Raw genomic sequence first — 18,373 nt, forward strand, 5'->3', positions numbered from 1 at the left:
CTACAAACTCTTATATATATATATATATATATATATATATATATATATATATATATATATATATATATATATATATATATATATATAGTGAAGATTGGATTGGCCGTATTGGTACAGTAGATAAGATGTTATTGCAGTATGTGTGTGTAAAAAAAAAATACAAAAAGGATAAGGATGGCGCTATACAATAATAGTGCCGCCTTTTACCTATTATATCTAACCGTTGGCACCCTGGCAGTTGCTATCGTGGTGAGAGTGCTCTTTTTTTGGAGATATATATATATATATATATATATATATATATCAAGGCATCAAAGCATCAATATGTAATTATAAAAAGACTAGATGATGTATAGAATATATATATATATATATATATATATATATATATATAATGTCACATAAAGACCAAAATCAGGATCAGAAATAATATTCGGTCACTGTAGAACGCCAATTCAGATAATGTCCCCACTCAGATGTACACTTACTTCAAATGCCCTCAATCCATATAAGGTAAGTATAAGATGTATCAGTAAAGCACTTGGCACCTCCCAGAGTATGGAACTTGACAGAACAGAGAAGGTTCCTTTGAAATATTTGAAGAGACAATCTCCATTATTCAGTATGCTGTCTGTTAAGCCTTTGTCACCTTAATATACTGTTACGGTCAGTCTCTCAGTCGAAATATAAAAAGTCAGAACCAAAAAAACAGCTCATAGCGTTGCACTGTTTATTTGAAAAAATAATACAGCTGTGGTTGCTGCTTTTTTTTATACCTCTGAGGAAGAAGGGAATTTATTCAGTATCACTTCGAAACGCGTAAGGTTCTAAAATGAGAGGCTCTTACACCTTTTATATTTAGTTTCTTTAAAAAGTTCCAGAGGTCCAGCACCTGGGATCCAAGGTGTGCAAACTAGGGGGCACTGCACAATACCCCCAGTCAATATAACAAAGGATAGTAGTCGCACCACGTAATTTAACCAAGAAATCACCTGTATCTTGGATGTATGAGCTAGAAGTAACAAAAGGTCTAAGAACTTTATCCAAATATATTGACACCGTGGACAGTACTGAGCCCATACCTGCCACAATTGGGCGGCCTGGGGGTGCTTGCAGGTCTTTATGCACTTTTGGCAATGTATACATCACAGGAGTGATGTCCTCTGATTCAAGTAAAAACTTCCTCACATACTTACCAATAATGCCATTTTTAAAAGCAAAGTGATCACAGGCCTCAATTTCTTTTTTTACCTCAAAGATAGGGTTGTGGGTCAATGGTTTATATACATCAAGATCAGATAATTGTTTTTTAATTTCCTGGCCATGAGGCAGGGATTGGAGCAGTTGAAAAGGTTTTGAGTGAATCTTGACAGATATACTATTCCACAGACAGAGTTTATTTTGCAGTTATTAAATATTATTTTAAGGTGTAATTATTTTCTTTTTGAGGATAATTATTATCTTCAGCTCCAAGGTACAACCATGGGTTCCAATGTCGCCCCCACATACGCCAACATTTTTATGAATATGTTTGAAGAACATTTTGTGTATAATAATTCTTTAATTTTATCATATGGCGCCACTTGATGGCGCTATATAGATGATGTGTTTGGCGTGTGGGTTGGGCAACATTGGAACATTAGTAAATTTTGTTAATGATTTGAATACAGCCACTAGTCACATAAGGTTTAAGTTGGTCTTCAGTGAGGAGAGTGTTGTATTTCTGGACACAGTTGTGTCAAAATGTACATCAGGCATGACAGTGGACTTTTATAGGAAAGCAACAGATTGCAACACTCTCCTGCACTATAAGAGTGCACACCCCCCTTAATTGGTAAGATCTTTACCCAGAAGCCAGTTCCTACGTGTAAGGCGTATTGTGTCTGAGGAAACGGTTATTAAGGATAGGCTTAGAGAAATGGGAGATCGTTTCCTTCAAAGGGGATATCCTTGTGAACTTATTGAAACTGAATTTGAGAATGCATTGAATACCCCCAGACAAATGCTATTAGAAAAGAAAAAACCTTCAAGTAAAAAAAAAACCCAGACTAGTTTTTGTGAGCCAATATGCACCTTGGAACCAACAGGTTATGAGGATTCTTCGTAGACATTGGCATATTTTGAGCACCTGTAACCCAGGCATTCAAGAATTTAAGATTCCCCCTATGCCAGCCTTTAAAAGGGGCAAAAATGTAAAAGATGTTTTGGTGAGGGCAGATATTGGTCCATCTAAAGGGCCTGTCCAAACCTATATTGGGAAGAAAAATCTGGGAAGTTTTCCTTGTTTATGGTGCTCAAATTGTAACAGCCTGATTAAAGGACCAACATTCAGTCATCCAAGTACAGGCAAAAAATATTTTATTAAAGGGCACTATACTTGTAATACTGATTTTGTGGTATATCTAATTAAATGCCCATGTGGGCTGGGGTATGTGGGGGAGACCTCCAGGTATGTACGGGAACACATCGTCCAACACAAAAGTAGTATTAGAACTAAGAAAAAGGATGCCCCAGTTGCCCATCATTTTTTGTCTGCAGGCCACAATCTGAGTCAATTAAGGTCCCAAATTCTGGAACATGTTAAACATCCTAGGAGTTGGGGGGGGTGATCGTGTTAAATTATTAAAAAAACGTGAAGCATATTGGATTTATCAACTAGGTACATTATATCCAGGGGGCATGAATAAAGAACTAGATTGGTAAATTTTTTTGTAAATATCTTTTTGTAAATATTTTTTTGATAATATTGGTAATATCTGTTTATCCAAATATGTGATGCAAATAAGGATTGAACTATGGAAATAATATGTATTGCACATTGGCCTGCACTGTACACAGATATATTTAGACTATGTATAAATTCATTGCTAATTTAAAACAATTATATATGTGTGATTTTCTGTATGACCACTAGGTGGCAGGATTTGTTAAGAGGTATACCTGTTCTATACAGGTGTTGCAATTAGTTTTGAAGGTGTGACTTATTCAGGTATATAAGAAGGTATTTAGTGTCTGTTTTGCTATGCATGATTAAGGACTTGTGTCCGAAACGTTGCTGATTTTTTGAATTTGGCTCAATTAAAGGGCCATAATACCCAAATGTTTAAACACTTGAAAGCGATGCAGCATAGCTGTAAAAAGCTGACTAGAAAATATCACCTGAACATCTCTATGTAAAAAAGAAAGATATTTTACCTCAAAAGTTCCTCAGTAGCCACCTCCCATTGTAAAGGATTTCTAAGCAGCATATTAGTATGTCTGTCCTAGGACAGCTGAAAGGATGAGCATCGTGCACTCTCATTTTTCACCAATCGGGTAAAGGAAGCTTACTATGAAATCTCATGAGAGTTAAGTCGAATCTCATGAGATCACAGTAAAAGAGTTCATGACCTCAGCACTGCTGATGCTGATTGGCTGCTGTTCATTTATTCATTTTTTTGTATTTTTACCTGCAGCTGGGAGCAGCTGAGTATAACTTTTCACACAGAACTTACTCTGCTGAGCTGAGCAGATTGTGAGGTAAAATATCTTCCTTTTTTACATAGAGATGCTCAGGGGATATTTTCCTGTCAGCTTTTTACAGTTATACTGCATCAGTTTCAGGTGATTTAGCATATGAGTATTATGTCCCTTTAAGTACTTCATTTGATAACTTGGTGGTGCGACTACTATCCTTTGTTATATTTAGTTTCTTTGATTGGAACTTGAGTCTATCAAACAGAACTTTCATTACTGTTGCTGTGTTTGCCTTATTGGTTTTCACCTATATTATATGCTGTTCATATACCTCATTATTTGAGGTTTTTAAATGTGAGTGTGATTACTACGTGTTTTTTCAAATAAACAGTGTAACGCTATGAGCTGTTTCTCTTGTAATGTGTATCCAGTCCACGGATCATCCATTACTTGTGGGATATTCTCATTCCCAACAGGAAGTTGCAAGAGGACACCCACAGCAGAGCTGTTATATAGCTCCTCCCCTAACTGCCATATCCAGTCATTCTCTTGCAACTCTCAACAAGCATGGAGGTAGTAAGAGAGAGTGGTGAAAAATAGTTAGTTTTTTTTCTTCAATCAAAAGTTTGTTATTTTTAAATGGTACCGGAGTTGTACTATTTTATCTCAGGCAGTAAATAGAAGAAGAATCTGCCTGAGTTTTCTATGATCTTAGCAGGTTGTAACTAAGATCCATTGCTGTTCTCACATATGTCTGAGGAGAGAGGTAACTTCAGCGGAAGAATGGCGTGCAGTTTACTCTGCTATGAGGTATGTGCAGTTACAATTTTTTTCTAGAATTGGAAATGCTAGAAAATGCTGCTGATACCGGATTAATGTAAGTTAAGCCTGAATACAGTGATTTAATAGCGACTGGTATCATGCTTACTCTCAGGGGTAATACCCTTATAAAAATGCAATATAAAACGTTTGCTGGCATGTTTAATCGTTTTTATATATTCTTTGGTGATAAAACTTTATTGGGGCCTAGTTTTTTCCACATGGCTGTCTTTATTTTTGCCTAGAAACAGTTTCCTGAGGCTTTCCACTGTTGTAGTATGAGTGGGAGGGGCCTATTTTAGCGCTTTTTTTGCGCAGTTAAAATTATAGACTGAGACATCCAGTTTTCCTCAGAAGTCCCCTGAATGCTACAGGGCATCTCTAAAGGGCCCAAAGTCGTTTATTGGGGAAGGTAGGGCCACAGCAGAGTTTGTTGTGACTGTTAAAAACGTCTAAAGCGTTTTTTTGATCCGTTTTTTGAACTAAGGGGTTAATCATCCATTTGCAAGTGGGTGCAATGCTCTGTTAGCTTATTACATACACTGTAAAAATTTCGTTTGATTTACTGCCTTTTTTCACTGTTTTTCACATTTTGACAAAATTTGTTTCTCTTAAAGGCACAGTACCGTTTTTTTATATTGCTTGTTAACTTGATTTAAAGTGTTTTCCAAGCTTGCTAGTCTCATTGCTAGTCTATACAAACATGTCTGACATAGAGGAAACTCCTTGTTCATTATGTTTAAAAGCCATGGTGGAACCCCCTCTTAGAATGTGTACCAAATGTACTGATTTCACTTTAAGCAATAAAGATCATATTCTGTCTTTAAAAAATTTATCACCAGAGGAATCTGACGAGGGGGAAGTTATGCCGACTAACTCTCCCCACGTGTCAGATTCTTTGACTCCCGCTCAATTGACTCACGCTCAAATGGCGCCAAGTACATCTAGGGCGCCCATAGCGATTACTTTACAAGACATGGCGGCAGTCATGGATAATACACTGTCAGCGGTATTAGCCAGACTACCTGAATTTAGAGGTAAGCGAGATAGCTCTGGGGTTAGACGAAATGCAGAGCATACTGACGCTTTAAGAACCATGTCTGATACTGCCTCACAATATGCAGAAGCTGAGGAAGGAGAGCTTCAGTCTGTGGATGATGTTTCTGACTCAGGAAAGATACCTGATTCTGACATTTCTACATTAAAATATAAGCTTGAACACCTCCGCGTATTGCTCAGGGAGGTTTTAGCTGCTCTGAATGACTGTGATACAATTGCAGTGCCAGAGAAATTGTGTAGACTGGATAAATACTATGCAGTGCCGGTGAGTACTGATGTTTTTCCAATACCTAAAAGGTTTACAGAAATTATTACTAAGGAATGGGATAGACCAGGTGTGCCGTTCTCTCCCCCTCCTATTTTTAGAAAAATGTTTCCTATAGACGCCACCACATGGGACTTATGGCAGACAGTCCCTAAGGTGGAGGGAGCAGTTTCTACTCTAGCAAAGCGTACTACTTTTCCTGTCGAGTACAGTTGTGCTTTTTCAGATCCAATGGATAAAAAATTAGAAGGTTGCCTTAAGAAAATGTTTATTCAACAAGGTTTTATCCTTCAGCCCCTTGCATGCATTGCTCCTGTCACTGCTGCTGCGGCATTCTGGTTTGAGTCTCTGGAAGAGGCTTTACAGGTAGCGACTCCATTGGATGACATACTTGGCAAACTTACAGCACTTAAGCTAGCCAATTCTTTTGTTTCTGATGCCATTGTTCATTTGACTAAACTAACGGCTAAGAATTCTGGTTTTGCTATACAGGCGCTCAGGGCGCTATGGCTTAAATCATGGTCAGCTGACGTGACTTCAACATCTAAGCTGCTTAACATTCCGTTCAAGGGGCAGACCCTATTCGGGCCTGGTTTGAAGGAGATTATTGCTGATATCACTGGAGGGAAAGGTCATTCCCTTCCTCAGGACAGGTCCAAATCAAGGGCCAAACAGTCTAATTTTCGTGCCTTTTGAAACTTCAAGGCAGGTACGGCATCAACTTCCTCTAATGCAAAACAAGAGGGAACTTTTGCTCAGTCCAAGACGGTCTGGAGGCCAAACCAGACCTGGAACAAAGGTAAGCAGGCCAAAAAGCCTGCTGCTGCCTCTTAAGACAGCATGAAGGAACGGCCCCCTATCCGGTAACGGTTCTAGTAAGGGGCAGACTTTCACTCTTCACCCAGGCGTGGGCAAGAGATGTTCAGGATCCCTGGGCGTTGGAAATTATATCCCAGGGATATCTTCTGGACTTCAAAGCTTCCCCCCCAAAAGGGAGATTTCACCTTTCACAATTATCTGCAAACCAGATAAAGAGAGAGGCATTCTTACACTGTGTACGAGACCTCCTAGTTATGGGAGTGATCCATCCAGTTCCAAAGGAGGAACAGGGACAGGGTTTTTACTCAAATCTGTTTGTGGTTCCCAAAAAAGAGGGAACCTTCAGACCAATTTTGGATCTAAAGATCTTAAACAAATTCCTCAGAGTTCCATCATTCAAGATGGAAACTATTCGTACCATCCTACCTATGATCCAGGGTCAATATATGACTACAGTGGATCTAAAGGATGCTTATCTTCACATTCCGATACACAAAGATCATCATCGGTTTCTCAGGTTTGCCTTTCTAGACGGGCATTACCAGTTTGTAGCTCTTCCCTTTGGATTAGCTACAGCCCCAAGAATCTTACGAAGGTTCTAGGGTCGCTTCTGGCGGTCCTAAGGCCGCGGGGCATATCGGTGACCCCTTATTTAGACGACATCCTGATACAGGCGTCAAACTTCCAAATTGCCAAGTCTCATACGGACGTAGTACTTGCATTTCTGAGGTCGCATGGGTGGAAAGTGAACGAAGAAAAGAGTTCTCTATCCCCACTCACAAGAGTTTCCTTCCTAGGGACTCTGATAGATTCTGTAGAAATGAAAATTTACCTGACGGAGTCCAGGTTATCAAAGCTTCTAAATTCCTGCCGTGTTCTGCATTCCATTCCGCGCCCTTTGGTGGCTCAGTGTATGGAAGTAATCGGCTTAATGGTAGCGGCAATGGACATAGTGCCGTTTGCACGCTTACATCTCAGACCGCTGCAACTATGCATGCTCAGTCAGTGGAACGGGGATTACACAGATTTGTCCCCTCTACTAAATTTGTATATCGAGACCAGGGATTCTCTTCTCTGGTGGCTATCTCGGGTCCATCTGTCCAAAGGTATGACCTTTCGCAGGCCAGATTGGACAATTGTAACGACAGATGCCAGCCTTCTAGGTTGGGGTGCAGTCTGGAACTCCCTGAAGGCTCAGGGATCGTGGACTCAGGAGGAGACACTCCTTCCAATAAATATTCTGGAACTGAGAGTGATATTCAATGCTCTTCAGGCTTGGCCTCAGTTAGCGACAATGAGGTTCATCAGATTTCAGTCGGACAACATCACGACTGTGACTTACATCAACCATCAAGGGGGAACAAGGAGTTCCCTAGCAATGTTAGAAGTCTCAAAGATAATTCGCTGCGCAGAGATTCACTCTTGCCACCTATCAGCTATCCATATCCCAGGTGTAGAGAACTGGGAGGCGGATTTTCTAAGTCGTCAGACTTTTCATCCGGGGGAGTGGGAACTTCATCCGGAGGTGTTTGCACAATTGATTCATCGTTGGGGCAAACCAGAACTGGATCTCATGGCGTCTCGCCAGAACGCCAAGCTTCCTTGTTACGGATCCAGGTCCAGGGATCCCAAGGCGACGCTGATAGATGCTCTAGCAGCGCCTTGGTTTTTCAACCTGGCTTATGTTTTTCCACCGTTTCCTCTGCTCCCTCGACTGATTGCCAAGATCAAGCAGGAGAGAGCATCAGTGAATTTGATATCACCTGCGTGGCCACGCAGGACCTGGTATGCAGATCTAGTGGACATGTCATCCTTTCCACCATGGACTCTGCCTCTATGACAGGACCTTCTACTTCAGGGTCCTTTCCACCATCCAAATCTAATTTCTCTGAGACTGACTGGCTGGAGATTGAACGCTTGATTTCTCTTGTTAAGTGTATGCAGTCCACGGGTCATCCATTACTTATGGGATATATTCCCTTCCCAACAGGAAGTTGCAAGAGGATCACCCAAAGCAGAGCTGCTATATAGCTCCTCCCCTCACATGTCATATCCAGTCATTCTCTTGCAACCCTCAACATAGATGGAGGTTGTGAGAGGAGTGTGGTGTTTTATACTTAATTATTTCTTCAATCAAAAGTTTGTTATTTTTAAATGGCACCGGAGTGTGCTGTTTTTTTCTCAGGCGGTATTTGGAAGAAGAATCTGCCTGCGTTTTCTATGATCTTAGCAGAAGTAACTAAGATCCACTGGCTGTTCTTGCACATTCTGAGGAGTGGGGTAACTTCAGAAAGGGAATAGCGTGCGGGGTCTCCTGCAAATAATGTATGTGCAGTAAAATATTTTTCTAAGGAATGGAATTGACTAAGAAAATACTGCTGATACCGATGTAATGTAAGTAAAGCCTTAAATGCAGTGAAAGCGACTGGTATCAGGCTGATTAATGTATATGCAGTAAAGTAATTTTCTAAGGAATGGAATTTGACTAAGAAAATTCTACTAATACTGAAGTAATGTAATAAGCCTTAAAATGCAGTAGAAGGACTGGTATCAGGCTTATCAATAGAGATACATACTCTTTAAAAAAGGATGTTTAAAACGTTTGCTGGCATGTTTAATCATTTTTGTGAGGTACATTGGTGATAAAACTTATTGGGGCATGAATTTTTCCACATGGCTGACTTATATTTCTGCATAGAAACAGTTAACTAAGGCTTCCACTGTTGTAATAATGAGTGGGAGGTGCCTATTTTAGCGCTTTTTTTGCGCAGTAAAAATTCAGTCTCAGTCTTCCTGCTTCTTCCTGCATGACCCAGGACGTCTCTAGAGAGCTCAAGGGACTTCAAAAGTCATTTTTGAGGGAGGTAATCAGTCACAGCAGATCTGTGACAGTGTGTTTGACTGTGTTAAAAAAAACAAAAACGTTTTTTTCTCTATTGATTATCCGTTTTGGGTATTAAGGGGTTAATCATCCATTTGCAAGTGGGTGCAATGCTCTGCTAACTTAATACATTTACTGTGACAATTTGGTTGCTATAACTGATTTGGTTCATTGTTATTTCAACTGTGACAGTTTTTCTGTGCTTCTTAAAGGCGCAGTAGCGTTTTCTATATTGCTTGTAAATTTATTTTAAAGTGTTTTCCAAGCTTGCTAGTCTCATTGCTAGTCTGTTTAAACATGTCTGACACAGATGAATCTGTTTGTTCACTATGTTTGAAGGCCAGTGTGGAGCCCCATAGAAATATGTGTACTAAATGTATTGATTTCACTTTAAATAATAAAGGTCAGTCTTTATCTATAAAGGAATTATCACCAGACAACGAGGGGGAAGTTATGCCGACTAACTCTCCTCAAGTGTCAGTACCTTCGCCTCCCGCTCAGGAGGCGCGTGATATTGTGGCGCCAAGTACATCAGAGACGCCCATACAAATCACTTTACAAGACATGGCTACTATTATGAATAATACCCTGACAGAAGTATTATCTAAATTGCCAGAATTAAGAGGCAAGCGCGATTGCTCTGGGATAAGGACAGAGCGCGCTGGTGCTGTGAGAGCCATGTCCGATACTGCGTCACAGTTTGCAGAACATGAGGACGGAGAGCTTCATTCTGTGGGTGACGAATCTGATCCAGGGAAACCGGATTCAGAGATCTCTAATTTTAAATTTAAGCTTGAGAACCTCCGTGTATTGCTAGGGGAGGTTTTAGCGGCTCTGAATGACTGTAACACAGTTGCAATTCCAGAGAAATTATGTAGGCTGGATAGATACTATGCGGTGCCGGTGTGTACTGACGTTTTTCCTATATCTAAAAGGCTTACAGAAATTATTAGCAAGGAGTGGGATAGACCCGGTGTGCCCTTTTCCCCACCTCCTATATTTAGGAAAATGTTTCCAATAGACGCCACTACACGGGACTTATGGCAGACGGTCCCTAAGGTGGAGGGAGCAGTTTCTACTTTAGCTAAGCGTACCACTATCCCGGTGGAGGATAGTTGTGCTTTTTCGGATCCAATGGATAAAAAATTAGAAGGTTACCTTAAGAAAATATTTGTTCAACAAGGTTTTATCTTACAGCCCCTTGCATGCATTGCGCCTGTCACTGCTGCTGCGGCATTCTGGTTTGAGTCTCTAGAAGAGGCCATTCACACAGCTCCATTGGATGAAATTATGGACAAGCTTAAAGCACTTAAGCTAGCTAATGCATTTGTTTCTGATGCCATTGTACATTTAACTAAACTAACGGCTAAGAACTCCGGATTCGCCATCCAGGCGCGCAGAGCGTTATGGCTTAAATCCTGGTCAGCTGATGTGACTTCTAAATCTAAATTGCTTAATATTCCTTTCAAGGAGCAAACCTTATTCGGGCCCGGCTTGAAAGAAATTATCGCTGACATTACTGGAGGTAAGGGTCATACTCTTCCTCAGGACAGGGCCAAATCAAAGGCCAAACAGTCTAATTTTCGTGCCTTTCGAAACTTCAAGGCAGGAGCAGCATCAACTTCCTCCACTCCAAAACAGGAAGGAACTGTTGCTCGTTACAGACAGGCCTGGAAAACTAACCAGTCCTGGAACAAGGGCAAGCAGGCCAGAAAACCTACTACTGCCCCTAAGACAGCATGAAGGGATGGCCCCCTATCCGGAAACGGATCTAGTGGGGGGCAGACTTTCTCTCTTTGCCCAGGCGTGGGCAAGAGATGTCCAGGATCCCTGGGCGTTGGAGATCATATCTCAGGGATAATATCTCAGGGATATCTTCTGGACTTCAAAGCTTCTCCTCCACAAGGGAGATTTCATCTTTCAAGGTTATCAGCAAACCAAATAAAGAAAGAGGCATTTCTACACTGTGTACAAGACCTCCTAGTAATAGGGGTGATCCACCCAGTTCCGCGGACGGAACAAGGGCAAGGATTTTACTCAAATCTGTTTGTAGTTCCCAAGAAAGAGGGAACCTTCAGACCAATCTTGGACTTAAAGATCTTAAACAAATTCCTAAGAGTTCCATCATTCAAAATGGAAACTATTCGAACCATCCTACCCATGATCCAAGAGGGTCAGTACATGACCACAGTGGACTTAAAGGATGCCTACCTTCACATACCGATTCACAAAGATCATTATCGGTACCTAAGATTTGCCTTTCTAGACAGGCATTACCAGTTTGTAGCTCTTCCCTTCGGGTTAGCTACGGCCCCGAGAATTTTTACAAAGGTTCTGGGCTCACTTCTGGCGGTTCTAAGACCGCGAGGCATAGCGGTGGCTCCGTATCTAGACGACATTCTGATACAAGCGTCAAGTTTTCAAATTGCCAATTCTCATACAGAGATAGTTCTGGCATTTCTGAGGTCGCATGGGTGGAAGGTGAACGTGGAAAAGAGTTCTCTATTACCACTCACAAGAGTCTCCTTCCTAGGGACCCTTATAGATTCTGTAGAGATGAAAATTTACCTGACGGAGTCCAGGTTATCAAAACTTCTAAATGCTTGCCGTGTCCTTCATTCCATTCCACGCCCGTCAGTGGCTCAGTGCATGGAAGTAATCGGCTTAATGGTAGCGACAATGGACATAGTGCCATTTGCGCGCCTGCATCTCAGACCGCTGCAATTATGCATGCTAAGTCAGTGGAATGGGGATTACTCAGATTTGTCCCCTCTACTAAATCTGGATCAAGAGACCAGAGATTCTCTTCTCTGGTGGCTTTCTCGGGTCCATCTGTCCAAGGGTATGACCTTTCGCAGGCCAGATTGGACGATTGTAACAACAGATGCCAGCCTTCTAGGTTGGGGCGCAGTCTGGAACTCCCTGAAGGCTCAGGGATCGTGGACTCAGGAGGAGAAACTCCTCCCAATAAATATTCTGGAGTTAAGAGCAATATTCAATGCTCTTCTAGCTTGGCCTCAGTTAGCAACTCTGAGGTTCATCAGATTTCAGTCGGACAACATCACGACTGTGGCTTACATCAACCATCAAGGGGGAACCAGGAGTTCCCTAGCGATGTTAGAAGTCTCAAGGATAATTCGCTGGGCAGAGTCTCACTCTTGGCACCTGTCAGCGATTTACATCCCAGGCGTGGAGAATTGGGAGGCGGACTTTCTAAGTTGCCAGACTTTTCATCCGGGGGAGTGGGAACTTCATCCGGAAGTGTTCGTTCAGCTGGTTCATCGTTGGGGCAAACCAGAACTAGATCTCATGGCGTCTCGCCAGAACGCCAAGCTTCCTCGTTACGGATCCAGGTCCAGGGATCCGGGAGCGGCGCTGATAGATGCTCTAGCAGCCCCTTGGGTTTTCAACATGGCTTATGTGTTTCCACCGTTTCCGCTGCTGCCTCGACTGATTGCCAAGATCAAACAGGAGAGAGCATCAGTGATTCTGATAGCGCCTGCGTGGCCACGCAGGACCTGGTATGCAGACCTAGTGGACATGTCGTCATGTCCACCATGGTCTCTGCCTCTGAGGCAGGACCTTCTATTACAAGGTCCTTTCAACCATCCAAATCTAATTTCTCTGAGGCTGACTGCATGGAGATTGAACGCTTGATCCTATCAAAGCGTGGCTTCTCGGAGTCAGTTATTGATACCTTAATACAGGCACGGAAGCCTGTTACCAGAAAAATCTACCATAAGATATGGCGTAAATATTTATATTGGTGCGAATCCAAGAGTTACTCATGGAGTAAGGTTAGGATTCCTAGGATATTGTCCTTTCTACAAGAGGGTTTAGAAAAGGGCTTATCTGCTAGTTCGTTAAAGGGACAGATTTCTGCTCTGTCTATTCTTTTACACAAACGTCTGGCAGAAGTTCCAGACGTCCAGGCTTTTTGTCAGGCTTTGGCTAGGATTAAGCCTGTGTTTAAGACTTTTGCTCCGCCGTGGAGCTTAAACTTGGTTCTTAAAGTTCTTCAAGGTGTCCCTTTGAACCCCTTCATTCCATTGATATTAAGCTTTTATCTTGGAAAGTTCTATTTTTGATGGCTATTTCCTCGGCTCGAAGAGTCTCTGAGTTATCTGCCTTACATTGTGATTCTCCTTATCTGATTTTCCATTCAGACAAGGTAGTTCTGCGTGCTAAACCTGGGTTTTTACCTAAGGTAGTTTCTAACAGGAATATCAATCAGGAGATTGTTGTTCCATCATTATGTCCTAATCCTTCTTCAAAGAAGGAACGACTTTTGCATAAACTGGACGTAGTCCGTGCCCTGAAGTTCTATTTACAGGCAACTAAAGATTTTCGTCAAACTTCTTTGCTGTTTGTCGTTTACTCTGGACAGAGGAGAGGTCAAAAAGCTTCGGCAACCTCTCTCTCCTTTTGGCTTCGTAGCATAATACGTTTAGCCTATGAGACTGCTGGACAGCAGCCCCCTGAAAGAATTACAGCTCATTCCACTAGAGCTGTGGCTTCCACCTGGGCCTTTAAGAATGAGGCCTCTGTTGAACAGATTTGCAAGGCTGCGACTTGGTCTTTGCTTCACACCTTTTCAAAATTTTACAAATTTGACACTTTTGCTTCTTCGGAGGCTGTTTTTGGGAGAAAGGTTCTACAGGCAGTGGTTCCTTCCGTTTAAGTTCCTGCCTTGTCCCTCCCATCATTCGTGTACTTTAGCTTTGGTATTGGTATCCCATAAGTAATGGATGACCCGTGGACTGAATACACTTAACAAGAGAAAACATAATTTATGCTTACCTGATAAATTTATTTCTCTTGTAGTGTATTCAGTCCAGGCCCCCCCCTGTCTTTTTTAAGGCAGATCTAAATTTTAATTAAAACTCCAGTCACCACTGCACCCTATGGTTTCTCCTTTCTTGTCTTGTTTCGGTCGAATGACTGGATATGACTTGTGAGGGGAGGAGCTATATAGCAGCTCTGCTTTGGGTGATCCTCTTGCAACTTCCTGTTGGGTAGGGAATATATCCCATAAGTAATGGATGACCCGTGGACTGAATACACTACAAGAGAAACAAATTTAACAGGTAAGCATAAATTATGTTTTTATCAAAGCGTGGCTTCTCCGAGTCAGTCATTGATACCTTAATACAGGCACGAAAGCCTGTCACCAGGAAAATTTATCATAAGATATGGCGTAAATATCTTTATTGGTGTGAATCCAAGGGTTACTCATGGAGTAAGGTCAGGATTCCCAGGATATTATCCTTTCTCCAAGAAGGTTTGGAAAAATGATTGTCAGCTAGTTCCTTAAAGGGACAGATTTCTGCTCTGTCCTTTTGCACAAGCGTCTGGCAGATGTTCCAGACGTCCAGGCATTTTGTCAGCCTTTAGTTAGAATCAAGCCTGTGTTTAAACCTGTTGCTCCGCCATGGAGCTTAAATTTGGTTCTTAAGGTTCTTCAAGGAGTTCCGTTTGAACCTCTTCATTCCATAGATATCAAACTTTTATCTTGGAAAGTTCTTTTTTTGGTAGCTATTTCCTCGGCTCGTAGAGTCTCTGAGTTATCTGCCTTACAATGTGATTCTCCTTATCTGATTTTCCATTCGGATAAGGTAGTCCTGCGTACCAAACCTGGGTTTTTACCTAAGGTGGTATCTAACAAGAATATCAATCAAGAGATTGTTGTTCCATCCTTGTGTCCTAATCCTTCTTCAAAGAAGGAACGTCTATTACACAATCTGGACGTGGTTCGTGCTTTAAAGTTTTACTTACAAGCTACTAAAGATTTTCGTCAAACATCTGCTTTGTTTGTTGTCTACTCTGGACAGAGGAGAGGTCAAAAGGCTTCGGCAACCTCTCTTTCTTTTTGGCTAAGAAGCATAATCCGCTTAGCCTATGAGACTGCTGCACAGCAGCCTCCTGAAAGAATTACAGCTCATTCTACTAGAGCTGTGGCTTCCACTTGGGCCTTTAAAAATTAGGCTTCTGTTGAACAGATTTGCAAGGCGGCAACTTGGTCTTAGCTTCATACCTTTTCAAAATTCTACAAATTTGATACTTTTGCTTCTTCGGAGGCTATTTTTGGGAGACAGGTTTTGCAAGCAGTGGTACCTTCCGTTTAAGTACCTGCCTTGTCCCTCCCTTCATCCGTGTACTTTAGCTTTGGTATTGGTATCCCACAAGTAATGGATGATCCGTGGACTGGATACACCTTACAAGAGAAAACACAATTTATGCTTACCTGATAAATTTATTTCTCTTGTGGTGTATCCAGTCCACGGCCCGCCCTGTCATTTTAAGGCAGGTAATTTTTAAATTTAAACTACAGTCACCACTGCACCCTATGGTTTCTCCTTTCTCGGCTTGTTTTCGGTCGAATGACTGGATATGGCAGTTAGGGGAGGAGCTATATAACAGTTCTGCTGTGGGTGTCCTCTTGCAACTTCCTGTTGGGAATGAGAATATCTCACAAGTAATGGATGATCCGTGGACTGGATACACCACAAGAGAAATAAATTTATCAGGTAAGCATAAATTGTGGGGTTTTTTTGGTTCTGTCATTTTATATTTTGACTCGGAGACCGACCTTAATAGTATATTACGGTGACAAAGGCTTAACAGACAGCGTATTGAATACTGGAGATTGTCTCTTCAAATACTTTGAAGGAACCTTCTCTGTTCTGTCAAGTTCCATACTCTGGGATGTGCCCAGCTACATCTTATACTTACCCCATATGGATTGGCATTTGAAGTAAGTGTACATCTGAGCGGGGATATTATTTGAATTGGCATTCTACAGTGACCGAATATTATTTCTGATCCTGATTTTGGACTACAGGTTTCCTTGCAAGTAGCGCTATTGGGGCTTGCTAGTGGATTCATCCTCTGACATTCTAATATTTATATATATATATATATATATATATATATATGTATATATATATATATATGTATGTGTGTATGTGTGTGTGTGTGTGTGTGTGTGTATGTGTATATATATATATATATATATATATATGTATGTATGTATGTATGTATGTGTGTGTGTGTGCGTTTCTGATATATAAGTGCTAGAAATTCCTGTAGTTTATTATTAAACTTTTTTCTTTAAAAGAAAATTTCAATTGAGCATGTTAATTTTGATTGTATTAAGTGATTAATAGTGTTTCTTATTTTATATATATATATATATATATATATATATATATATATATATATATATATATATATATATATATAACATCACTCTTGGGCAGTATTTGTAGTGGGTTTTTTTCAATACGTATTAGGAAGATTTTTAAAATAAAATAAAAAATGATCGATCCTTATGAACTTTTTTTGCTAGCGGAGGATAAGGCACGAGAGGCGGAGAGCAAAGCTCGCGCTATGGAGCATCGACTTGGAGATGACCTGACTCGGGAATCCAGAGTAAGCAACTAATAACCTACAAATATTTTTAAAAAATTATATTATAATAACAAACATAAATTCAAATCTTGGGGTTATCTCATCAAAAGGTAGAAGTGATCCCCTCTCTCACCTGTGTTTTACAATGCTGTGCTTCTTAGGGGCTAGACATGAGAGTGTGGAGATATTTGGGTAGAGCTAAAGATCAGTGTCTCACTAATTTGCTTAATAAATGGGAACCACACTCCCATGAGGAACTGAAAGATATAGTGGAAATGTTTTTGCGACATAGTTCAAACACCGTACTGTTTTGCTTTTTAGAGAACTCACTTTATAGAGACACACTGACTAGAACACCCACCCACTTTGAACAATGGATGACGCTCCCTATTTCTTTTTAAAGACACGATGAGTCCACTGATTTCATCCTTGTGGGATTATGCCTCCTGGTCAGTAGGAGGAGGCAAAGAGCACCACAACAGAGCTGTATATATAGCTCCTCCCTTCCCTCCCACTCCAGTCATTCGACCGAAGTTAGGAAGAGAAAGGAAAAGCCAAGGTGCAGAGGTGTCTGAAGTTTAACAAAAAAACATAATAACCTGTCTCATAAAACAGGGTGGGCTGTGGACTCATCATGTCTAAAAAGAAACAAATTTATCAGGTAAGCATATGTTAGTGATAGGAAGAGGTAAAGTGAGGTGTTAGATTAGATTCTTCAATCAAGAGTTTTTTTATTTTTAAAGTAGTGCCAGAGAGAGCTGCTTTATTCTAGGGTGTAGCCATAGTCCTTGTCAGTCTCTAGAGTAGAGATACTGGTGGCTTTAAAGCAATGGGAACTGGTGGGACATAATTCTCACTGCACTTCCCATATTGTGTTGCTGCCTTTCTGGTGATGGCCTAAGCAGATACTAACTCAGGCCCTATATGTGTCCACAAGGCTTGAGGAGGGAGAAGACCTCTTGATCCTGTGGGAGCTGTCATGCTGTCGGACAGCATTGAGGTAAGTGCAGTCTTAATATTCTGGGCCATATATTATCTCAGAAAGGACACTGCACTTTATTGTTCAGATTTCATGGGAACATGGGCTCTCTAGGTGAAGGGCTTCCCCTGCAAGACAGTTGTTATGGCTCTCATATTAGAGCGTTGTTATAGGCCTAAACATGGGGCTATATTTAATGGGGGACATGGGCTCTTTAAGAATGAAGGGCTTCCCGGCAAGACTACGTTATAGGCACAAGACGCTTGGGGGCTATAATTTTATGAGGCTTTTATTTACAAGACTCATAGACGCTTGGGGCTATATTTTTATGAGTTTTTTTCCATTATAAGACTCCTATACGAGAAACTGTACAATCGGCTTTGGTTTTTAACAGATAAGCCGAGAAGTTGTCAGTTTTTAGTGACGCCCACGAAGGGCGGGGATAACTTTTGCGCGCTTCAGTAATAGTGAAGCCGCCACGCTACGCAGTTGCCATTTGTTCCGGAGTCCTGACTTCCAGAGGTCTATTGAGTTTTACACTAAAACCGCATGGTTGTTTAAGCAAGCGGTTTTTAGCGTTCTCAGACCTTATTGGATTTTCGCTGAGGAAAGTGGTCGGACAACCGAGGGGGCAGGTAGGCGCCTCAGCAGAGTTGTGAGGCGAGGAGCTGTCTTTAATTTTTAA

The 18,373-nt window shown here is 41.2% G+C and overlaps 1 protein-coding gene across 1 annotated transcript in view; it reads left to right on the plus strand.

Moving 5' to 3' along the window:
- The window catches only part of LOC128649132 (ATPase MORC2-like), a 457,352-nt gene that overhangs the window by 160,032 nt on the left and 278,947 nt on the right, over nucleotides 1-18,373 (plus strand). The window contains 1 exon segment of the mRNA XM_053702217.1: nucleotides 16,648-16,730. Within this exon segment, the coding sequence (XP_053558192.1) occupies nucleotides 16,648-16,730 (83 nt within the window).

Source organism: Bombina bombina, chromosome 2 (assembly GCF_027579735.1).
Source record: "Bombina bombina isolate aBomBom1 chromosome 2, aBomBom1.pri, whole genome shotgun sequence".
Taxonomy (NCBI): domain Eukaryota; kingdom Metazoa; phylum Chordata; class Amphibia; order Anura; family Bombinatoridae; genus Bombina; species Bombina bombina.